Source organism: Ogataea philodendri (assembly GCF_020536065.1).
Source record: "Ogataea philodendri strain CBS6075 chromosome Unknown scaffold2, whole genome shotgun sequence".
Classification (NCBI taxonomy): Eukaryota; Fungi; Ascomycota; class Pichiomycetes; order Pichiales; family Pichiaceae; genus Ogataea; species Ogataea philodendri.
In genome coordinates, this window is record NW_025764020.1 from 470,931 (window position 1) to 492,937 (window position 22,007).

Consider the following 22,007-nt stretch of genomic DNA (forward strand, 5'->3'; position numbering starts at 1 on the left):
GCACGCATGGACGCACGTTGACTCGGTTTGTAGCGATGGAGAAAAAAAAAAACAAGCCGTAAGAAAACATTCCGTCACAATCGCGAAAGCCCCTAATTCTTGGCAAATCGAACCCTTGCTGCGCCAAGCATTTTTGGTGCCAGAATTTATATAGGGGCTGCAGAGGCCAAGAGCTGGCATCTTGAGTAGATCATGAGGCCTTACATGCTCTTGCCACGCTTGCGGGTCTTCTTAGTATTCAGGTGTGTTTTGTAGTGTTGCATACAGTTGTCCTGACGCGAGAACCGTGCTCCGCAGCCTTCATGAGGACACAAATGGTTCTTAACACCTGTGTGGATTCTGGTATGTCTAGCTAGATGGCCAGAAGTTGTAAACATCTTTGTGCACACCTTGCATCTGTATCTTCGCACCGGAGAAATGGAATCGGGTTGTTTGGTCGGCTTTGGACTGGCCAACGGTGTTGGTAAAGTAACCGACGAAGGTGGTTGGAATGCAGCCTCGGAGTAGCCAAAGGAAGGCATCTTTCTCGGAAAGTCGTGGTCAGGTCTAGCTGAGGCATCGACGTATGGCTGGAGTATATTCTGCGTGGAAGGGAGCGCAATCGTCCGAGTGCCTGTGGGATTAGGAAGCGGCCACTTTTGCTCGGACTGGATCTTGGTAAGGACCGAGTTCAAGCTAGGAAGCTGTGTGGTGGACTGCGATGGGTATCTGTTCATGTTTGCTTCGTTCACAAGCAGCATGGTATTGGACATGGGAGAAAAGTGGGAGGGTGAGGAATTTTATAAACTATATTTATAATCTTGGTACCGCACACCATCTCGGCTACAGGACAAAAATAGCGACCTTGACCGGCATGAACAAATTGTCTCAAACTACAATAATGTTAGATTGGTGGGTGATAGTACATATCGAAACTTTGGATCTTGGGTTAGAAACTATGTCGGCTTGATTCTCTTTTAAAGCGACTTTCCCGGTGATAAATCACCAAACCTAGCCCAAGAACCCTGAATTAGAACTAGGCTTGGCAAAAATTTGTTTGGGACCGTGCAGGAAAAATTGACTAACTGAAACAAAAAAACACTTAGAGGTGTGAGGGTGCTGGCTACGCACGGGTATGCAGAGCATGCTTTCTAAAACTTGCTTGCATGATGACGACTACACGGTTGATATTAAATTTAGATCTTATTATTAGATGTGCATGTACTGGAGCTAAGCTTGGGACTCAAGCCTTTGCTTCGCTAGTAGAGTCTGATTCAGGCGCGTCAACAACAGGAGAGTAGGCGTACTTGCTCCATGTTCTGACCTTGGCTCCGTAGAAGAAGAAAGCAAATGGAATAGCACAGCAGGCCAAAGCGATGAAAGCCATCAAGGAGGATGCCCACTCGTATCCCAAACGGTGGTACATTTGAATTGTGAACAATGGCACTGCGGCTCCCCAAATCGATCTGACGAAGGTCTTAGCAGCCAATGCAGAGGCGGCATAGTGCTGATAAGAGTCGACAATGTAGTTGTTGGCGGAGTTGTAAAGGATGTTGAAACCAAATCCACAAGCGAATCCGGAAAAACATGGTCCAGCCCACGACAGTCTTGGGTAGGAAGACCAGGCAAAGGCGAACAGTCCAGCCGGAACGAACCAGCAACCAACCATCATTGGGAACAAACGCAGCTCTGCAGGTGGAACAACTCCCTTGTGTCTGTAAACGTCGGCTCTTCTGTTATAGTCGTTGTTCACCCATGGAGAGACGGCCACAGCTGCAAGCACACCAACAGCAATAGGAATGAACATCAAACCAGTCTTGGAGTCAGACCAGCCCTTACCCTCGGTATACACAACTGGGTAACCGAAGAAGAACATGTAAAGTAGACCGTAAATAACGGACATGTACATGGTCATGAGGAACACAATCACCTCAGTAAGCAAAACCAGTGGTCTCAGCAATGTCTCTTCGAACACTTGGGTGGTAGTTCTAACTTTGAGTTCGGTCAAAGCTCTGTATTTTTCATCACCGGTAGTTTTTCTCAGCTTCTTAGCTCTGTCTTTGAGGATTTTGTTGTGCGAGGTTTCAGGCATCAAGACGACAAAGGCAGCGTAGACAGCTCCACTGAAGATCAAGATGACCCAGTAAATCCATCTCCATCCAACGTTATCACCGATGTAGCCACCGATCAAAGGACCAAGAGCAGGACCAATGAACGGAGCAGCAGAGAAAACAGTCATGGCAAGACCTCTTTCTTTGACCTGGAACAAGTCTGCAAGACTACCACCAATCAGACACATTGGAGCAGAGAAGGCCAGACCGTCGATCAGTCTGCAAACAAGCAAGGTGCCAATGTTCTTGGCAAGAGCGCACGGAATAACAAACACAACAGCAACGAACAAAGTAGAAAGGTAGACAACGGTACGGCCGAACTCTTCAGACAATGGAGCAAACGCCAAAGGGCCGAAACCAAATCCAAGCACAAACAACGACACGGTCAAAATGACAACTTCCTGGGAGACGTGGAAGCTTTCCATAGGACCTCCAATATCACCAGTCACCGCGGCGGAAGCAAATGCGACAGCAAAACAAACTGTACCCAAAAGAATGGTGAGGAACCATCTGTAGCTGAAACTCCAGTTCTGCGGGTTCTTCTTGTCTCCGTCCACAAACACCACCAATCTCATCTGCGTTTCTTTGTCAATAGGGTATTTCCATTGGTCGTTTTCATGGAAGTCGGATGTAGGGTCTGGGATGAAGCCGGAGACCGTTTTTTCGTGGTCGAGCGGTTGCTCAAGAGGTCCCAGAGCACCGTATCCTTCTTCGTAAGGGTCCACGATCTTGGACACGGCCGCAGACCTGTTGGTGATCATGCGTTCCAAGGCCTCGCGGTCTTGTTTTTCGTCCACATCGTCGCCGTGGGTGAGCTTTCTCACAATGCCACTCACGCGAGAGGCAGTACGGCTAATTCCATCCTCAGCAGGCGAGTAGATGCTTGCTGGCTTGGCTTCTGGATCTTGGGCAGTACTATCGAATGATTCTCTATCGTGCGATGACATTGTATACGTTTGAAACCGTGTGCTTTTTCCTCTTTATATACTCGGTGGGGATGTGATCAAACGTTTGGGTGCTACCCTCTGCTCCTATTGTTCTCTATTGTTAAATTGGCTTTTTCCCTTTCTAAATCACTCACTCTGAACCGATCGCCGATACCCTCGACCCTTAATATTATTAATTTGGGAGCTCTTGACCGGCAGAAAATCGCACCACCGCTTATTTCCTGTCCCCCAGAAACGGTTAATACCTCGCCGAAGTCGTTTGGTAAATCCTTGCCTCAGATATCGAGTATATTCATATTATCTACATCGGCTGAAATCACTTTCGCCGAACCGATGTGCGGCTATATTTATTTTTTTTTTTTGCTCAATCAGGATAGGACCCCTGCTGTCTCCGATCAATCATCACGCGTGCGGATTTTCTCCAGCACTTGAGGATAGTCTCTGAACACCTCATTGAATCTGTCGGGATAGCTAGCCTGGTAAACTTCTGGATCCTTCGCAAGAGCAAGGAAAAATGTAGACGTTCCTGATCTGATCACCGAACCGATAACATTGCAGATTTGCATGGAAATCAGGAAAGTGAACGCAACAACCGGTGCATTGTACGTGCCTTCGGTATTATATCCAGGCTTGGTGAACCGTAGATAGAGATATGCCAAAAGCGCGCCAACGTAAGCAACAAAGGTACTGTACATTGTGAGAGCCGTACCGATCAAACAATCGTTAACCAGGGCATCCATTCCTTTGTAGCTGAAAATGAAGTGCGTGTCTCTTGCGGACTTCAAATAACTCTTACCGTACAAGGCCACATACGAGTACGCGTAATGGTTGAAGTATCTGACGAACCACTCGATCACGTAGATGAAACATTCAACGCACAGTAGCAAACATGCCTGTATAGCCTCGCCGTTGTTCAAGGCATTTTGTCTGACAATCTGGACTCCCTGGCGCAAAAGTTGAATCAAAGTGACAATCAAGGAACCGAAACAAATGGATCCAAAAGAGTAAGTAAGGGCTCTTCTCAAAGCTCCCAATGCTTGGAATCTTGGCATACCTCCGTCAGATTTCGAGAGATAGTACCAAGTACCATAAATTCCGCTGACCGTGACATGGATCACGTTTTTCAACACCTCGGTGATGTAGTAGCCAGCAAAGAAAACAAACACCAGCAGTCCAACCAGCTTGGAGTGGTTCGAGCTACCAGAAGTTTGGTCTCCCCATTTCATGTAACTGGCAACCACGGTAGCAGAAAACAATGCAGAAAAGGCACCCACGACAATAAATCCAATTCCCGTGATAATCCACGTACTTGGGTGTTGTTTCATGACATCAATGATGATGGTCATGACGGTCGCACTAAAAGGGATTCTGCTTCTCATACACCAATACGAGAATGCAGTGATTGCAGTGAAAACAAGGAAAACAACACCTGCAGAGTAGTATCCCTTGACCAGATAGGCAATGGCAGTACCCAGTCCCAGAATGACGTTCAAAATTAATGAGATGGTGATGAATTGCCGTGGAAATATACGTGCAACCGCAATAGTTCCAAGGGATAAAACCAATGCAACCACAATGACAAATGCAAACAACACCACCGTGTTGGTGTTCAAAGAAAACGAGTTGGTGGAGTTATAAATCGAGGAACCTTCGTAGGAGTACGAGGTGGCATAGTGTCTTAATGTAATACCAGCAACCACGAAAAATCCAGCAACAGTGGCCAGAAACAGAATGGCGAACGGAATATCGTTGTATTTCGGTTTCTCCACCTTGAAGGTCTCATCAAAGGTATCTTTCCCCGGCAGAGGCTGAGGAGGGCGGTCGTAATGGTAGTTTTGGTTCAACTTTTCATTTGCTGATAAGTCATTGCCATTTTGATTATACTGCGGAGGAGGGGCATTCATGCCCTGTTGAGGCTGCTGTTGGTAATAGTTTGAGTCAGACATGGGCGAAGTGAAGCGCTGGTACTCAACAAGCAGGTTCTGGTGAAGAAAACAGTAGTTTGAAGATGTTTATTCTGTTGCAATTTCAGGTACAATTTATTGTTTATTGTTTTGGCACGACTCTTCTAACCGTTTTCAGAAATTTTCGTTTGCTGTCAGGGTGGTGGCTTATTTTTTTACCCCAGACGATTTCTTTATTTTTTGAAAAAAGCGTCGATTTCGTCTTCTAGCTTGTCGGTCTCTTCATCAGACGTGTCGAGTGATAACACTGTCAGTTTCTTTGGTGTTGCAGTCTGCGCGACAGGCTGTTTCTCCGGAGGAGTGGTCAGATCGATTACAGAAGTATCTTTTTGGGGCTTCGGACTTTTGAATAAAGACGTCCGGAGCCCTGACAAGTTGACGTTTGGGTGGTTTCTCCGTTTTGTAGGCGACTCCAGAATGTCCTCGTCGGACTCTGAGGGTACAAACGCGAGATCTGGTTTGTGCTTTTCTGGAGAAATCGTTCCGAGCGTCTCACTATCTGGAACAAGTTTCCGCTTGATTGGCGAACGAAGTAAGTTGTCCAGGGTAGACAGTTGACGCTTAGGTGATTTCTTAGGCGATTTCCTCGGAGACTTTCGAGGGGATTTCTTCTCTCTCGAGCGAATTTCGTAGTCTTCTATGAGGCTCTTCCCAAACGGAGATAGTTCCAGCAAATGTCTAGGAACCCATGTGAAGTCCGGCTTCTGCTGTGAAAAATCGATCTTATTGTAATTCTCATCAAACATCTCGACCGCCCCGAAATAAGGCCCGAAAATCAGTTCCTTGTTGTATTTCACTTGATACTGCTCTTCGGTCCATATCGGAATGTATTCCTCGTCGGCGCGACGTTTCAACGGGAACTGTGCTTCCTTGTACATGTTGATAAAGATATCGTTGCCTTTGAATTTTGGCAAGTTGTAGATTATGCGTAGCATGTAGCAATCGCTCAGATGCTCGACAAAAAATTCACGTGCACTTCTTTGCAACGGTAGCCGTAGGGTGGTCAATTCCGGGAACTTTGGTTTTTGGAACCATTCCATGCTGTCTGCGTCTCCAATGAGCTTGTCGTAAATAATCTCACCCGGGCTGAAGACTGTTTTGAAAGATCCTCTCCGTTGTAGCCAAACCTGATTATCCGATAGCACAATCGAGTTTGGCTGAGGAAGAGAGGACAGACGAATCGTCGGCACTTCTGTATCCACACAATTGGTTTCGAATCTCTTGAATGCGTATGCTTCGGAGCTCAAAAACGGATAGAAATGTAACATGAAGTAGTAATCAGGAGGAAAGTTGATGGTTCCGTTGAAGTTCTTTCCAAAGTACTGCTTAGCGTTTTTCAGAACGGCTTTTTGAACGATATCATTGAGCCAGTTCAATTTTACTTCTCTCTCTTCTTTTTTGTAAGGAACTATTCCCATCAGTCGCTCTTCTCCCTCTGATAAGTATATTTTCGATAATTCGTGTGAAAAGTCTGTTTCTCCAGGTATTTTGCTTCCGACCTGTGCTAAAGAGATACTTCTGGTGATTCCCAATCCTGGCACACCTTGACTGAAATCACTTCCATTTAAACACGCTAGGAACACTAGTCGTTCCCTGTCGAGCCCTAGAAGCTCGTATATCTTAGACATTCGGCATGGTGTAACATAAATTTCCGGCTCCTGTTTGTCTGTAAATGTTTGTGTGACAGGAGCATCAGCCATCCAGCGACTGAAATTCTTTAATATTAATTGGGCTCCATGAACAAACCCATCAGCATCATTGCTAACTAGTGCGTCAATGATCCCACAATCATTCAAACGAGCCAGTTCGATCTCGGCTTCTCCTGCTGCCTGGACATAGCTGATATTCCAAAAATCCAGCATCTTTTTGAGCAAGGCTATAAGCCCTCCACCGGATGCTGAACTGGGATCGCTCTGTTGTATTTCGAGGTTAGTCTGAAAATATTCCAAGTAATAATCGTCGTCAACAACGTCCCCTTCACCCCATCGTCGTTTGTGGACTTTGTATGGCCCATCAAATACAAAAACAAAAGAAACATGCAATCGTATCAACTCTCGCACTCTCGATATGAAATTGAGTAATACCCTTTCGTCGCTAATTGTTACATTGTCCCCTTTGTATTGTGAGGGAACCTGGGTCAACTCAAAAATCCATTGGTAAACATCAATTCCCAATCTAATATGGCGTTTGTTCTCCTCAAGAAATCTCCGAGTGAACACTCTCAATGGTACACGTTCATCTGTAACGCCGTACTCGCCCAATTTCTCCCAAAGACCCGGGATCGTCATTCGGTCAGATCATACAAATATGGCTTATCCGATTTATATTTTTAAAGGTTACGTAATCTGATGAAAAAGCTCGTTAGACAATCTCTTTGATCATCAACCCATATACAAGAAAATGCAGCTATCAAACAACTTCGCTGATGATCGAAGCAGCCTCTCTGTAGGTTGCCAAAAGCTTCTCGCATTTCTCTCTTTCTTGGCTCAAGTTCTCGTCTTCAAAAAGAAGATCATCGAAAAGATCTTCTTTATAAAGCTTCCGAACCAAAGTGTTTTGGACACTTTCTTTGGAGAAATTCACCAGCAAACACATGATAGCCTTTGGAACCTGATCCTGGATCATCTCTCTGACAATGCTGAAGTATGAAATGATCAGTCTTCTGATCAATTCACACTCAAGCTGTTCTCTCTCTGATAGTTCTTCGTCCTCTTTCAGGTTCAAATGCTCCATTTTTTGCTCAATTGGGGATTGCGAAGGAATATTGAACTGCAGACCATCTGGCTCGCTTTCATATTTGAATGGATCGGCAGCAGACGACGATCCAGATGCAGTTTGCGATTGGTCTTTACCAAAAAAGAAGTTCAAGAACGACTCCTTGTCGCCATGAGCAGGTTGGCCAGAGCTCTTCTTCTCTAGCTCTTTAAATTCATCCAATGTAGAGTTAGAATCTAGAGACTTGTGAGGCTTGTGTCCGTTTTCTGTGACAGCTGTGCCATTTGGAATGTGCTTCTGTTCCTTTGGCTTCTGCTTCTGTTTCTGTCTCTCCTCCACGACACTGGCCATAGCTGCCGCTGCTCCCACAAAGTTGGGATGGTTAGTGTTGATGTAAGCGCGATGGATCTCAATCAAACTCTCAACGTACTTGGTGGTTGGTCCGAGTCTTTCTCTCAAAAGATCAGACACAGTCTCTATAAGTCTGGTTTGCAACTTTGGGTATCTGCTCAGCTCTTGCGAGCCGCAATTATGACATATTTTCATCAGCTCTTCGTAGACCAGCTCAACACATCTATGGGAAGGACTTTCCAAAAGCTTGATTTGAGGTTTCACGAGAAGGTCAAAAGCAAGCTCCGGAACAAAGAGCGACGGTCTCGGTCCCGTGGAGTTTCTGATAGCTGTTCTGATATCCTGCACTGGGAGATTCGAAACAGGGTTGATCGCCAGCAAAGAGTTTCCAAACACTTCGTTGTAGATGTAGTATATTCTTGCACCTCCACAAAGCTCCTTGGTGCTGATCTCGCTCGAGTTTCCCTCGATGGAGCTGATGAAATTGTTTGCAAACTTGTTCATCAAGGTCAAAATGAGAGAACCACGGTTCTCCTTGGAAACAATGTTTAAGTCCCCATAAGAAGCCAACTCTTGTTCCGTTTGTCCCATCAAAGTGTTCAGCTTGGCCTTGATATCCGGCAGTCTTTCCCTGATATGGTGCATCAGAGTCTTGTTGAGTGTCTTAGCAAGGAATTCGGTGCCACATCTGGAGGCGATGGTCTTGTAAGCAGGATGGTTTTGGAAAAAGTCTTGCTCCGACTTCAGACTGTCTTCCAAGGATTTATTTACAGAGATGTCCTGCTGAGATCTGTTCACCACACCGATGAAACCTAATCTCAAAGGATAAACCTTGCCAGTCAGGATGTCGAGGGCATTTGTCCCGTGGTCCATCAGATCCAATTTGGACAAAATTCCTATGGTCCTTTTTCCCAATGGATCGACCTGTCTAGCAAGTTTCAAAGATTCGGAATTAACCAAATCAACGTTGGCTGGAGAAACAGCAAGAATGATGGAGTTTGGTTTCGAGATGTATTCCAAAATCAAGTTCTTGATCTGTCTCTCGATATCCGTTGGCTGGTCGCCAATAGGGATTTTTGTAAGACCGGGCAAGTCCACCATTGTCAAATTGAGGACATTTGGAGAATACACTTTCAAATTGATCGGTATTCTACTGATTCCCTTGTTCTTACCTGCAATTCTAGCTGTCTCATTCTCGATCTCTTTTCTGATGTTGTCGAAGTTGTAGAACCGTTTACCTGGAATGTGAAGGAATTCGCCCCATTCGGCAGGTTGAATTGGATGAGCGGCACCAACACCGCCCTTTCTCAAATGGTCTTCCAAAGTGACCTCGGTGTGGTCCTCATCCATCTCAAAGTCTGCTCTGTGAACAAGCGGGTCATCCTTCTCGATATTGATCAACTGTAGGATTAATGGACGTCTTGTAACAATTCCGGTTCCTCTTGGAAGGAAGTCTTTTCCTACGATGTTTTCCAAGACAGACGACTTTCCCGCCGACTGGGATCCAATCACCGTCAAAAGCGGCAAATCCAGATCGGTCAGATTGGTGTTGGTCACAATATCTTGTAACTTATTAACCGTGGGAATAAGGTCTTGTAGTGCTGACATGGTGCCAAGTTTTTACCTGATTCTCCAAACTTTGGTGTCGCGTAATTGCTCTAGGTTAAGGGGGTATATGAACAGGTAACTATGTTGCTCAATTCTGACAATCACCACAAAAACGCGTAAATTGCTAGTATTTAAGCCCAAGTCGCTGGAAAACTATTATATCTGAGGGCCAACCACTGAAATTATATTGTAGGGTAACGGCCAGGCTTTTTACCTCTCTAATTTGCCAACCACTCACGACACACTTTTTGTCGTGCTTTTCTTGCGTTTCACCAGCATGTTCAAGTCGGCCACTGGTCTCTTTAGGCTGTCTGTGTTTGTTGCCGAATTGGTCGACGCATAGTACTTTCCCGTGAGTTTTTCAAAATGTAGCTCCAAATCTTGCAATCTCTCCAAAACTGTCTTGACTTCTTCCGCGTCGTTGTAATCGGTCTCTGTGAGGATCTTCCTCGTAGTTTCAAAATCCCTGCGCTTGACGATATCCCCATCTTCAATTTCCGGAGATTTACTTATCCCTTCCACGCTGATTAGTCCAACAATGCGTCCTAATCTGAACTCTTGTCTGATAGCTAGCTCGGTCCAGAACTGCTTCAGGTTGACCGACTTGATCCGATTCTCCACCACAAGATGCTCCAGAAATCTTCCTTTTGGATCGTCAGGCAGCAATGGCACGTTGTAGACCGCCAAATTGTCAAGATGTTCCTGCTTAGAATAAATGCTACCAATTTTCCAATCCTGACCAGGAAAAAATCGTGCAATTTCCCTTGGCTCAGAGTTCAGCACATTGACATACTGTTCGCTTGTCTCAAAGCTCTCTTTGATTGCGGAGTTAATCGTCTTTAGCCACCATTTGAGTAGCTGGCCATCATCAAGCATATGTTTTCCACTATTTTTATGGGAGTTCGGAAACAAGTATTCATGCTCTGCACGAGTAAACAGCACAAGCTCCGTAACTATTTGGTTATTGTTCATGACAAGAAATGCATCGGGAACTTTGTATGTCTCGGAATCAATCATTCTAGGAATACCGTAATTTTTATCACCTTTGGCTCTCTCAATTAAGATATGCAGCGATCTTTGAAGAGGTGATTTGAACGGAGCGTGTTCCTTCAGGATCGTCTCGTAATGCTTTTTAACCCGAAGTTCCTTGAGATACCGCTTGATAGGATATCCAAAGATCCAGTGCAAGATCTTCTGTATGACTCTACCGACTCGGATGTTGCTCAGTCCGGTCGTGTCAACTTTGGACACATAGATTGTCCTCTTGAGTGTTTTATCGAGTGTCAAATACACATAGATCTCTGCTGCCAGAACAGAAACCTCGTTGTGGAACAAAGTGATCAGATGAATGATTTTAACCGTTTCAGGCCGTTCTGGCTTCTGAACCAAAGGCTTACTCAGTTTTGGGACAGTGTGTATGTTGGACAGTGTGAATTGCTGACCCAAAGGCAGCTCCGGCTCCAACAATTGAGCTAAAGAGACCATCTCGAAATCATACAATACGAAATATATTTTTCGCGTCGCCCCGACGCGTCGACAATTAAGCATCTATATATTCATGAGGATAAAAGATGAGACGTTCAATTCCCTCTTTTGTCAACACCACCATACGAATAACACCACCAGAGGATCCGTCCCATCTGATGGCCTGAGAAAGCGATGTTTTCACGAACGAAACTGTTTCATCTTTGGTCATATTCTGCTTGAAGTTCTTCTTACAGTAACCGTAGATGAAAGCGGAACCGGAACCAGCAATTGTGTAATTGTGCTTATGCAAAGAGCCTCCCAAAGGAATGCTGTAGACCTCGCCGCCTGTTTTCTCGTCATAACCAGCGCAAATAATTCCAGCGGTGAGCATCTCTTTATTGGCATAACACATCTCCTGGAACAAGGATGCAGCAATTTTCGTAGTTGGGGGTCTACCGTTGTTGGACTTGTACAATTCCAGATGGTATTTAACCATATCGGCCACCGCTTGGGTGTCTGCTGCCGATCCAGACCGACAACACCATATCTTATCATGAATCTGTGTCAATTTATCGGTGACTCTGTTTGCAATATACGAGCCTGTTGTAGTTCTACTGTCTGCGCCGAGGATCACCCCATCTTTAAATTTCACGGCCATGATCGAGGTTCCGAGATTGACCTCGCCCTTCTTCAGTTGTCCCACATCAACAGAGATGGAGTCCATTTTGTAGTTGTGAAAGTTATTTTTCGCCACTGGATAAATTCAAACGGTGTAGGGGTGAGCCCGTGAATAGAAAAATCAAGGTCCAAAAATTTTCACCCTTGTTGAAGATATCAATAATGACCGTGCCAGCGTTTGATTTCTCAAAGCTTTCGTCTCCAAAGGACGCCTGGGGACCTTCCAGTGTGATTCCAGAAAGTCTCCAATTCAGCGGAGTTCCATACGCTCCTTTCTCCAAGGGTGACAGACTCGGAAAGGCTGCCGACTGGCAACAATCTAAAGAGGACGAGCTCAAGCAACAGCAGCTCAAGAACCAGAACCAGAAGCGTAAGGATCAGTACCATGCTTACGGTGCCTCTGCTGCCAAGCTTTTCGGTGCTGAAGAGGAAGAAGAGGAGTTCAGTGTTGTGGATAACAGTAACGCTGTTCCTACTAACCAACAGACCGTTCTTCGTGGAAGAAACAGAGTCCAGAACCAAAAGCCAGGTGGAAAGCCAGGTAACGTCGTCAGAGGCCAAACCTCGCGTCCTCAACAGGGCCACCAGAACCCAGGTAATTCGAATCCTAATTACAGAAACTTCAACAACAGATATAAGAAAGACGAAAAGGTGAGAGATCCATCCATTAAGGTGAACTCCAAGTGGCAGCTCGTTTCTGAAATTGAATTCAGCAAGCTCACAAAGCTGAACCTGAAGGTGGGAGACGGCAGCGACTTGAAGTCCTTTGGACAAGTGAACGGATACGTCAAGAAGTTTGAGTCTTTCAAGCCTCAGATTTTGAACGTTCAAGACAAAACCATCGTCAACCCAACCACCTCCGAGGACCCAATCATCAAGCAATTGGCCGAGGACAAACAAGCGGCTGTGTTTGTCACCGACTCCATTCTCTCGCAATTGATGTGTGCTGCTAGATCCAGTTACTCTTGGGACGTCAAGGTGACCAAGAAAGACGGCCAAATCTTTTTCGACAAAAGAGACAACACTGACAGATTGGAAGTTGACGAAAACAGCTACAATGCGCCATTGGATCTCCCAGAGTCTGACTTGAACAGTGCTGCCAACCTGTCTTTGGAGGCCACTTTCATCAACCAAAACTTCATCGCCAACTCTTTGGACTCGTCTGTGCAAGAGTTTGAAACCCCAGAAAACCCATTCGTGTCAAGTTTGCAAGTCTCTCAACCTTTATTAAACAGAGGATACAAATACAGAAAGTTCTCGCTTCCTTCAGCTAACGACGATGCCCGCGAGTTCGAGGTCATTGTTAGAACCGAAGTTGACGCTTACTCAAGAGAGCAGAACAAGTACCTGTCCATCAACGCTTTGAACCAGTACGCTCCATCGCCATCCAACGACTGGAAGGTCCGTTTGAGCGGATCCAGAGGTCTGATTTTTGCTGAGGAACTCAAGAAGAACAACAACAAGATTGCCAGATGGGCCACCAAGTCTCTCTTGGCCGGAATCGACAGCATGAAGATCGGCTTTGTTTCGAGAGCAAACATCAAAGATAATACGAAACACGTTGTGGCCGGTGCTCTTACTTTCACTCCGTCTGGTCTCAGCTCTCAAATTAATTTGTCGCTTGGTAATGGTTGGGCCATTGTCAGATCTTTGCTGGATATTATTGAGTCTGAAGGTGGCAAGGACGATTACACCTTCATTGTTTTGAAGGATCCAAACGCTCCAAAGATCGGAATCTACAAGATTCCTCAAGAGTAAATAAATTGAATGAATTCATGTTTCATCTCGTTGAATGAAAACATTATCTTCTTCTAGAGAGACTCGCCCCACGCGATTTCTTCTGGTTGGTGTTAGTAGCAGACTCTTTTCAGGAGACGTCTGTTTGACCTGGCGGTACTGGCTGCGTCTTTGTTCCATGTACATCCGTCTGACTCGTTCGGTAGCAGGAATGGTACTGGTTCGTGCAACCGCAGGAGTACGAAGCAGACGGCCAGGAGTTGCAACAGAAAACGACGAATCCAGCATTGAATTCGTGCCTCTTAGTCTTTGGGCAAGTGGAGACAGTGTTGGGATCGGCTCCTCTGCAAACACATCCTGGTTTTGGGTCTGGTTCTTTTTAGCTTCGTAACCATACCTCCACATATCAAAGAACATTCGCTGTTTGTTTCTTGTCCATCGTTCCTTGAATCGGTCTGCATTCCGCAAATCCGTCTGGATCTTTATGGCCTTGAGCGACATTTGTGAAACAATGTGAGAAAGAAGATCAACGTTGTTGACCTCGATTTGATTGTCGCAGATCTGATTGAGCTCCAAAACTCGATCAAAACGACGTATCCATTTGCCAAGCATCCGTGTTTCCAGAGTTAGAGCGCGGAAATCGTCAGCTTCATCTTCATCTTGACGGAAGTCCGTGTACTTTTCTCGCCATAGTCTGAACTTCTTAGCTATCGTGCTGGAACTGTTGAATTTGGCCAAAATCGTTTCCAATTTTTGACGTTTCAGCTCATTCTCAGTTGCGCTATGTTTCCAAAGCTGCACCAATGTCTCCAGTAGTTCTCGGTCCCTCTTTTCATCTTGATCCATTCGCCATTCCTCAGCCCGAACCAATGCCTGTTGTCTCTGAGCAACCAGTACATCCCAGGACCTAAAGAAAGTCTTCTTCCTTGATTTGGTAGCTGCATCGTCAGCCACGTTCCTCAGTGACGAGTACCTCGATGCAGCTTCGTGCCATAGGTCAAATATCCTTGAGGTCGACCGATCGTGAACTCCTTGTAAAAACGCATCTCTCCGTGTTCGCAGTCTCCAGGATTTCAGGTACTTCTCCGCAATCAACTTTTCTCTCTGGTGACGCACTTTAGACTCTTGGAGGCTCAGTTTCCACTGTTCCACGGTCCGCTGAATTACCGATTGATCTCTGAACTGGTCGGCAACTGCGTTCAGCCGACGCACAGACAGCCATTTGGCGAAGTATTTTTTCAGAGTTTCGGCATCTTGCTCTCGTAAGTAATTCCCCAGTATACGCTCATGTGTATGGAATTGTTTCCAATTCTGGAAAATCCAATGAACCAAGTGTTGGTCGTTATTGTGTTGAACCTCCTGCTTCAGCATGTGAAGGTTGTAGGCTTTCACCCAACTCTGGAAAGTCTTGGCTTGAAGTAGTTGTCTCTCGTAGTGTTGCAGCGTCTGGACTTTTTTCAAGCTTGAGGACGAGCGTGAAACCCAGATATCGAAGAAGTGGGACTGTGTGAGCAGTTTGCGAGTCTCATTGGCCGTTGTAACGAGTTTTTGTTGCTGACTGAACTTGGATCTCCATTTGTCAAATGTCACTTTGATAATTATCTGGTTATTGATCCTTGCCAAATGAGATCCACGATCCATGGAAGCCAGCCTCCATAGCTTGAAATACTTCTTCTTGAGCGGACCAAGATCTAAACACTTGTTTTCTTGTTGGCTGTAAACAGCCACCTTTTGTTTCCACCTAGAAAAGGTCTTTGAAAGTAGCTGTGTATCTGCTTTCGTTTGCAGCTCTCTCTGTGCCTCGGTTTTGACTTTCCATCCGTGGAATGAATCCCTCAATGTTCGAAGTGTCTGGAATGCTGCTGCCTCTTCGTTCTTTGATACATTGTCGATGGTCCTATCAAACCACTTTTTCAAATATGTCTGCTTGACGGATCTCTTCCAAATGCTCAATAATTCTCTGTCTGTATGAAGATAAGTCATTGAGTCAAACCAGAGTCGCATGTATTTTGACTTTAAATCGAACTCGTTTTTTACGCTCACCAGCGCATAGCGCATGGCTGGTGAAGGAAGAATCTGGCCGTCAAATGAAAAAGGCTCGGAGCTTGGAATCAGAGACAATGCAAGAAGTTCTTTTGCAAACGAATTGGAGGTGATTTCTCTATCTTTCCATTTAAGCGTAGCACGTTTGATATCCTGGAAAAAGACATCTTGCTCGAAATTGGTTCCTTCTTCTTGCAGTACATTCACGTAAACTTCGAAGACCCGAGGAAACCATTTCACTGGTAATGGAGCCGAGGAAGTTTGCAAATACTTTTCAACCAGTTGAGCAAGTAATCCGAAGATTTCAGACGTAGAGTCGTTCAACGGACGGCTCTCACTCGTTAGCTGACGAATGATGGGTTTCAAAATAGGTAGTATCGGATGAAGCGAGAAATACTCGTCGATTGCATGTTCGAGGTTGTGTTTGTGGTGTAGATTGCGAAGCGGGTATTTTATAATATTGAAAATGCGCAAATGGTACTCGCTGATGAGATGCAGATTGTACACGATTGATATGTTGTTGAGGTTCATGAAGCTTTCAACTGTAAGTTTGGCTGCTTTGTGGATCTTCGAACGGGTATCGGTGCCTGATCGGCTGGAAGCTGTCAGCATAAGTAAGCTCTGTTTGTAGCAAGTGTCAAACGACACATTGTTAGACTCAAACATCAGCGGCACGAGAGAGTCCTCGTTCTTGATCAAGTCGCTGGTTGTATCCTCCAACAAGACGCCTGCGTTCATGTGGTATTGGATCTCGTACTCGTAAGCTCTGGCAATGTATTCCACGAGACTCGTTTTCACAGACACATTTGAGATCACATTTTCCAGATCGAACAGCACTAGTCGTATCTTGTTGATCATGCTGAGTTCCTGTGTGATGTCTTCTCTTCTTCCGTGTCCAGTCTCCTCCTCGATGGATCGTATCATTGATCTCGTTAATAACACATCTCCAAGCGCATTGTGTATTGAGAAGGATGGGTCAGGCTCTTGGGAAGCAAGACATTGATACGTGACATTTCCAAGTCTCGATCTCAATTCCAAGCTGATATTCGTGTACTTCGAAGCGTCAAACCCGTGTTCGTCTATCCCCAGTATTATCTGCCAGAGAATCCGGATCTGTCTCAATTGGCCAATGTCAGGCACCGGTTCACGGCCCAACTCGTTCAGCAATCGTAGAAGCTCTAGAAGATCGTACAGATCGTACGAATCGGGCATTTCTTCTGGTATGCGTTCTATCATATATTAAAGAGACATGAACAAAGCGCGTTCAATAATTTATTTATTTTTTTCTCCAGAGAAATCAAACGGCTGAAACTTTTCACGAAACACATCTTTCTGCGAAGCTTCTTCCAGCGTCGATTCTCTGCACTTGTTCCAAATAACACGACGTCCGAGCTTCATCAGGAACGCCAGGACACGTCGAGGAAATTGGAGGTCGACGTTTCCGTCTGTCAGCCGAAACACATACTTGGTTTCTGACTCTGGGCCAACTATTCTGATCGACATGTAGTCTTCTCCATTGAGCAGCTTGGAATACTCTTCTGCTGACGGGTCTTTCTCGTAAACCAAATGCGAATTGTACTTTTTCTCGTTGTAAGCAATTTGTTTCTTCAGCTGGGTCTCAAATAGCTCTTCATATTTGTCCTCGATAGGTAAGAATTGAATGTGATGATGAATACCCTCGGATCTCGAAATCTCCCAAAAAGCAACCTTGTAAGGTCCAAGAGACCTGAACATGTTGACCACGGCAGTTTCGTATTTTCCAACTTCTCCGAATAACGCGGTCTCTTCCACCTTTTTTCCTGCTTCCTCGCTATCACGGTACTTGCTATAGGTAGAGAAGTGTCCGATGGGGATGATCAATCCGTGTCCCGAGAATCCAAGCTTGTCTCTCGTGGTCAACGGACCCTTAGCAACCGTCATGTATGCAAATTCTCCAATGGAAATAATCATATGTAGCTCTGCTTCCGTGTTGGAAACACAGAAGAAACAATTTTCAGGGCCGACCTCCTTCTTGACCCGCTTCAATTGCTGATCAATCTCGCCTCCTTTCCGTTTCAACTGTGTATTTGTGACTGTGTTTTCTGGCTCCGTCTTGAGCTGTGGTTTTTCTCCGAACTTCGTAACTCCTTCTTGGTCCATCATCGGATCCAGATTCAAGTTGAATGCATAATACCATTTGTCCTGCCCGCCTTGTTGTCCTAAACTGATGAATCTGGTCACCCGGCCATCTTCCCACTTGAAAGGTAGTCTTTCAAAAAACCTGCCGTTGTTGTTGCCAACACAGAACCAGTATCGAGGATGAGTCCATTCCAGCAGATCGTTCAATCTGGCATCGCCAACCAAGGAAAGCTTCTCCTCGGTGGCCACACTCGTTGGCCATTGGTAGGTCACCAGAACATCCAGAACCTGATTCTCGAACGTCTTCTGAAGGTCTTCGGCTACAGTCTTCAGATCACCGGAAACGTATCCAACTCGAATGCCACTAGCTAAACGTAGAATTCCACATTTGCCCAAATGTTTCAGCTTGGAATCATCCGACTCTTGCAGTTTGCGGATTCCATCAAAATGGAAAATTGAAGTCGCTGGATCGTCAGTAGCCTCGACATGAGCTCCATTTGAAGCAATTAGGTCGCCAAGAAAAAAGATTCCATCAAAAGGACCGTTCTTCTTGTGCAAACTGTTGGATATCCGAACAGCTTTTGGTAGTTCCGCTGGTGATGGATTGATCACAAGTCTATAATCGTTAGCTTTTCCAATTTTTTCCACTTACATCTTAACGGAACTCATGGTTTAAGATTTGATATAATTTTTCATTATTTATTTAGTTAAATCTTAAATCTACTATTACGACAAAATATTTTGTAACACTTAAGAAATCTTGCTTACTGTATATTTCCGATTTGCGATCAATACAACGTACCAAAAGGCTCACTGTATCCGTGATAGTCTCTATAGCTGTTCTGGGCGTTGATAAGTAGCGGCGACAAGATGTTGTTTGGATTCAGGTTCGGGTTTCCCTTATGCTTGAAAGTGAACCCAACAAAGCTCTTTTGGTCGGTCTTGACGCTGTTGTAACCGAGCTTCTCGTCGTTAGCCCGCTTTGCCATCACCTCTTTATATTTAGCCATATCGCTCTCGTTGGTGAAATCGTCAAAGTATCCAGCGTCCTCTTCATCGTCAAGCTGTGGAGTAAATGGTGGCACACGTTCTCTCAGCGACTCCCACTTCACTTCCGCGAAATATGGCATGTTCATGACCTGCTTGAAAGAGCGCAATCTCTCATGAGGCGATGCAATCAACCGCGTGATCAATTGCCATGTACGATCGCTGAAAACATACTTGCCATCTTCGTATCTTGGTCTCTTCAGGCAATCCTTCCATCTCTTCAAGTTGGAGTACGTTTCATCTGAAGAGCTTCCAGAGAATGGAGTGTATCCAACAATAGCCTCGAATAACATACATCCCAAAGACCAGTAATCGATGGTGTAATCGTATGATTTTCCTTCTAAAACTTCCAACGCCATGTAATCTGGAGAACCAACGATGGAGTGCGCAAAATGCACCTCATTGCTTCTCAAAGACTTGTACATTTGTTGTCTTTCTGCCACTGTGCGCTCCTTTGGCTTGTATTCAAGGTTTTTCACTTGGTTCAGTCTCAGTTTCATACTCTCGATTCTGTCGGTAGAGACAGATCCAGCGGCCAAACCAAAATCAGTCAGCTTCACATGTCCCTTCGAGTCAATCAAAAAGTTCTCTGGCTTCAAGTCTCTGTGTGTGTATCCCAATTCATGGAGAGAGTTGACGGCAGCAAACATTTCACTGATGTAGAATCTTGCATGTTGCGGAATCAAATATCCAGCGTTGTTCAGCAGAGTACGGAAATCTCCACCAGGAACAAACTCCATGGCCAGATAGACACTGTCAGCATCCTGGAAAGCATAATACAGCTTGACAAGCCATTCCGACCGAGTGTTGGTCAAAATATCTCTCTCGGTCAAAACGTGTCTTGTCTCATCTGTCTTGGTGAGCAGTTTTTTGCTCAGAACTTTCAAGGCGCAGATTTCCTTGGTGTCCTTCTTTCTCGCCAAGAAAACCTGTCCGTATCCACCTTGTCCCACTTGAGTGATGATATTGAAATCTTTGTGTTTTGGTCTAATTCTTCTTTTTCTCAAGTATGCTCTTTCTTTTCCGACGTAGTTCTTCCACTGCTGCGGTCTTTCAGTCGGAGGAAGCATCTGAAGTGCCTCCTCGACTTGGTCGAGTCTGTGTCTTCTGTTGATGACATAGTCAAACATATCACAGTAATAGTCCAAAAAGTACATCTGGGAAACCGTCACAAGTCTCTTGGTCCTGGCACTATTGGCCTTAGAATAGAACTCTCTGTTAAGTCTTGGAGTCTGGGTGACCTGCATCTGAGTCACTGCAGAACGTGGAGTGCCATACATCGGCAACGGTGGATGAACATTGGTTCTGCTTGGAGTGGCCGGCGGAGTATTTTCCTTGTTGTAGTGGACCCGCTGAACATTGTATGGATCAAAACTTCTGTTTGGAGAGCTTGACGTCGACATGTATGAAATGTTTGATGTGTCAGCTGCGCCGTGGTGGTTCAAAGTGGATGGAGAAGGAGAGCCAAAATTCAGGCTTTCCACATCTCTAGAAAGATCCTCGACAAAACTGTTCTCGCCTTTAGGAGTGCGATTAAATATACCGCCAATCAATGTCATTTCCTTAAGAGCAATAAGATGAAATCGTTAACTCCAATTAAATCTTATAAAACACCCATTAAATTAAATGTTTACATTTAGCTAAATTGGGATTTTGGAGCGATAATATTATTTTCGAGCCCGTGGCGCAGAAGGGGATACCGCCTGTGGCTGAGCAGTACAGGCCAGGGGTCAAGACTCGAGCGTCTTTTGCTGTTTCGTTGCAGGCTGGTTGGAAGAGTCCGTCACTTCCATATGCCGTTTCCGTTCCTGCGCCCTGTCGTCTAAAAGTTGGGCAATTTTGCTGCCTGATCCAGACTTTGTTCCTGTGAATTTTTCCAGTTTGGTAGCAGCAGACTTGGTTAGCTGTTGACGTTTCACATTGGAAATTGCCCGCGTAGAAAGCTTTCCAATCATTCCCATTCCTATTTCGTCTCCAAATGCGTCGTATTGTGTTTCCTCTCGCTCGCCAAAAGCCATCTTATTCTGGGCCTTTTCCAATTCGGACATCTCCATCTTCTCCTTTTGTTTGCGGAACCTGCGTCCTGCACGTTTCTTGGACTTTTGGTCTATCGGCTTGGGAAGTGGCTTGACCGGCTGAGAATCTGGAGGACTTAGCAATTTGTCCAAATGGGTGGAAATTTGCTGTCTCCATTGCTGTCCCTGAGAATCGTCTTCTACCGAGCTTCGCGAATTCGAGTAGTCCACACGTGCAGCAAGGACAAGCTTCCCAGAAACTACCCGCATCGCTTTAACTCGAAATTCCTCGGGCACATTCTGAACCAGCTCGCAGTAATAAATGTATCCTTTATTTCTGATTCCCGAGGACCCTTTGATGAATGACGAGCGATTGACACCCATCGACGGAATGTTGCACGAGGGAATCTTACAGAGCCCTTCCAAACCGTAGACAGAGAGAAATTGAGCTGCAACCGTGGGCCCCACCAACGCTGTCACGTTGGGAGCAAGACTCTTAGCTTTGGAAGAAACGTGCGCTCTAATCTCTGTGCGTCCATTCTCTAGCAATAATAACAGTTGACACGCTTCAAGAATCAGATTGACGTGGTGCTGATCCAGATGGTGTTGATACTGGGATTGTCTTAGCACAGAAGCGGAAACCGTGAGACCTAATATCTCGTCTTTTCTCAAGAATTGCTCCAAGTCGGTTTGACGTTCGTCCAGCTTTGACAGATCGTCACCGATGATTTGAATGGTGCGTGCGAAATTGATTGGGTTTCGAAGGAGATTGTCCAGCTCTGGCCAGATTGGTTTATAATGTACAGTTAAAAACGAGTAGATGTGGCTAATTTCCTCGTTCAAATCGTCTAGCAAATCGTTCGCTTCATGAAGTAAACTATCCTTGAGTTTTGTTTTCGTGTTGTCGAGGTCTTGCAGTTTGGCAACAAACTCTTGCACTTTAGGTATTATCTGACAATATGATTTGAGATCCTTTATTAGACTGAGATCGGGCGTTGAAACCAGATCTTGGAAGAAAAAAAGACGGCCTTCACTACCTTCAACATCCATGGATTGCTGTTGATCCACAACCTCATCCTCGTCACTGGAGTAACCTCCCAAAAGGCTATCTGCCAAACCCATCTAGTAGAATAAAGAAAACTGACCGGGTAATTTATTTTTTTTCTTTCATTTTGTTCAGGATTAATATCTGAAATCTTTTTGACTCATTGAATCGTCAATAGTTTA

At 45.2% G+C, this 22,007-nt stretch overlaps 15 protein-coding genes across 15 annotated transcripts; 4 read left to right on the forward strand and 11 right to left on the reverse strand.

Annotated features, from left to right (window-relative positions):
• Positions 1-200: 200 nt before the first annotated feature.
• OGAPHI_003968 (uncharacterized protein) lies at positions 201-752 on the reverse strand (the record flags this gene model as incomplete). The annotated part of the gene is made up of 1 exon (XM_046204996.1): positions 201-752. One exon carries the CDS (start codon positions 750-752, stop codon positions 201-203), a length of 552 nt encoding a protein of 183 aa, XP_046060984.1.
• On the forward strand, positions 418-3,016 carry OGAPHI_003969 (uncharacterized protein; the record flags this gene model as incomplete). The annotated part of the gene is made up of 3 exons (XM_046204997.1): positions 418-503; positions 1,276-1,860; positions 1,966-3,016. 3 exons carry the CDS (start codon positions 418-420, stop codon positions 3,014-3,016), a joined length of 1,722 nt encoding a protein of 573 aa, XP_046060985.1.
• OGAPHI_003970 (uncharacterized protein) lies at positions 1,223-3,037 on the reverse strand (the record flags this gene model as incomplete). Its single annotated transcript, XM_046204998.1, has 1 exon — positions 1,223-3,037. The coding sequence occupies one exon, from the start codon at positions 3,035-3,037 to the stop codon at positions 1,223-1,225; it is 1,815 nt and encodes a 604-aa protein (XP_046060986.1).
• Positions 3,038-3,432: 395 nt separating this feature from the next.
• OGAPHI_003971 (uncharacterized protein) lies at positions 3,433-4,983 on the reverse strand (the record flags this gene model as incomplete). Its single annotated transcript, XM_046204999.1, has 1 exon — positions 3,433-4,983. The coding sequence occupies one exon, from the start codon at positions 4,981-4,983 to the stop codon at positions 3,433-3,435; it is 1,551 nt and encodes a 516-aa protein (XP_046060987.1).
• Positions 3,862-4,536, forward strand: OGAPHI_003972 (uncharacterized protein; the record flags this gene model as incomplete). Its single annotated transcript, XM_046205000.1, has 2 exons — positions 3,862-3,917; positions 4,005-4,536. 2 exons carry the CDS (start codon positions 3,862-3,864, stop codon positions 4,534-4,536), a joined length of 588 nt encoding a protein of 195 aa, XP_046060988.1.
• Positions 4,984-5,174: 191 nt separating the features above from the next.
• On the reverse strand, positions 5,175-7,289 carry OGAPHI_003973 (uncharacterized protein; the record flags this gene model as incomplete). The annotated part of the gene is made up of 1 exon (XM_046205001.1): positions 5,175-7,289. One exon carries the CDS (start codon positions 7,287-7,289, stop codon positions 5,175-5,177), a length of 2,115 nt encoding a protein of 704 aa, XP_046060989.1.
• Positions 7,290-7,410: 121 nt separating this feature from the next.
• OGAPHI_003974 (uncharacterized protein) lies at positions 7,411-9,675 on the reverse strand (the record flags this gene model as incomplete). Its single annotated transcript, XM_046205002.1, has 1 exon — positions 7,411-9,675. One exon carries the CDS (start codon positions 9,673-9,675, stop codon positions 7,411-7,413), a length of 2,265 nt encoding a protein of 754 aa, XP_046060990.1.
• Positions 8,912-9,295, forward strand: OGAPHI_003975 (uncharacterized protein; the record flags this gene model as incomplete). Its single annotated transcript, XM_046205003.1, has 1 exon — positions 8,912-9,295. The coding sequence occupies one exon, from the start codon at positions 8,912-8,914 to the stop codon at positions 9,293-9,295; it is 384 nt and encodes a 127-aa protein (XP_046060991.1).
• Positions 9,676-9,909: 234 nt separating the features above from the next.
• OGAPHI_003976 (uncharacterized protein) lies at positions 9,910-11,160 on the reverse strand (the record flags this gene model as incomplete). Its single annotated transcript, XM_046205004.1, has 1 exon — positions 9,910-11,160. One exon carries the CDS (start codon positions 11,158-11,160, stop codon positions 9,910-9,912), a length of 1,251 nt encoding a protein of 416 aa, XP_046060992.1.
• A 55-nt stretch (positions 11,161-11,215) lies between these two features.
• Positions 11,216-11,866, reverse strand: OGAPHI_003977 (uncharacterized protein; the record flags this gene model as incomplete). The annotated part of the gene is made up of 1 exon (XM_046205005.1): positions 11,216-11,866. The coding sequence occupies one exon, from the start codon at positions 11,864-11,866 to the stop codon at positions 11,216-11,218; it is 651 nt and encodes a 216-aa protein (XP_046060993.1).
• Positions 11,867-11,982: 116 nt separating this feature from the next.
• OGAPHI_003978 (uncharacterized protein) lies at positions 11,983-13,578 on the forward strand (the record flags this gene model as incomplete). The annotated part of the gene is made up of 1 exon (XM_046205007.1): positions 11,983-13,578. One exon carries the CDS (start codon positions 11,983-11,985, stop codon positions 13,576-13,578), a length of 1,596 nt encoding a protein of 531 aa, XP_046060994.1.
• Positions 12,007-13,361, reverse strand: OGAPHI_003979 (uncharacterized protein; the record flags this gene model as incomplete). Its single annotated transcript, XM_046205008.1, has 2 exons — positions 12,007-12,970; positions 13,168-13,361. The coding sequence occupies 2 exons, from the start codon at positions 13,359-13,361 to the stop codon at positions 12,007-12,009; spliced, it is 1,158 nt and encodes a 385-aa protein (XP_046060995.1).
• Positions 13,579-13,593: 15 nt separating the features above from the next.
• OGAPHI_003980 (uncharacterized protein) lies at positions 13,594-16,812 on the reverse strand (the record flags this gene model as incomplete). The annotated part of the gene is made up of 1 exon (XM_046205009.1): positions 13,594-16,812. The coding sequence occupies one exon, from the start codon at positions 16,810-16,812 to the stop codon at positions 13,594-13,596; it is 3,219 nt and encodes a 1,072-aa protein (XP_046060996.1).
• A 60-nt stretch (positions 16,813-16,872) lies between these two features.
• OGAPHI_003981 (uncharacterized protein) lies at positions 16,873-20,324 on the reverse strand (the record flags this gene model as incomplete). The annotated part of the gene is made up of 2 exons (XM_046205010.1): positions 16,873-18,311; positions 18,521-20,324. The coding sequence occupies 2 exons, from the start codon at positions 20,322-20,324 to the stop codon at positions 16,873-16,875; spliced, it is 3,243 nt and encodes a 1,080-aa protein (XP_046060997.1).
• Positions 20,325-20,495: 171 nt separating this feature from the next.
• OGAPHI_003982 (uncharacterized protein) lies at positions 20,496-21,902 on the reverse strand (the record flags this gene model as incomplete). Its single annotated transcript, XM_046205011.1, has 1 exon — positions 20,496-21,902. One exon carries the CDS (start codon positions 21,900-21,902, stop codon positions 20,496-20,498), a length of 1,407 nt encoding a protein of 468 aa, XP_046060998.1.
• Positions 21,903-22,007: the final 105 nt, after the last annotated feature.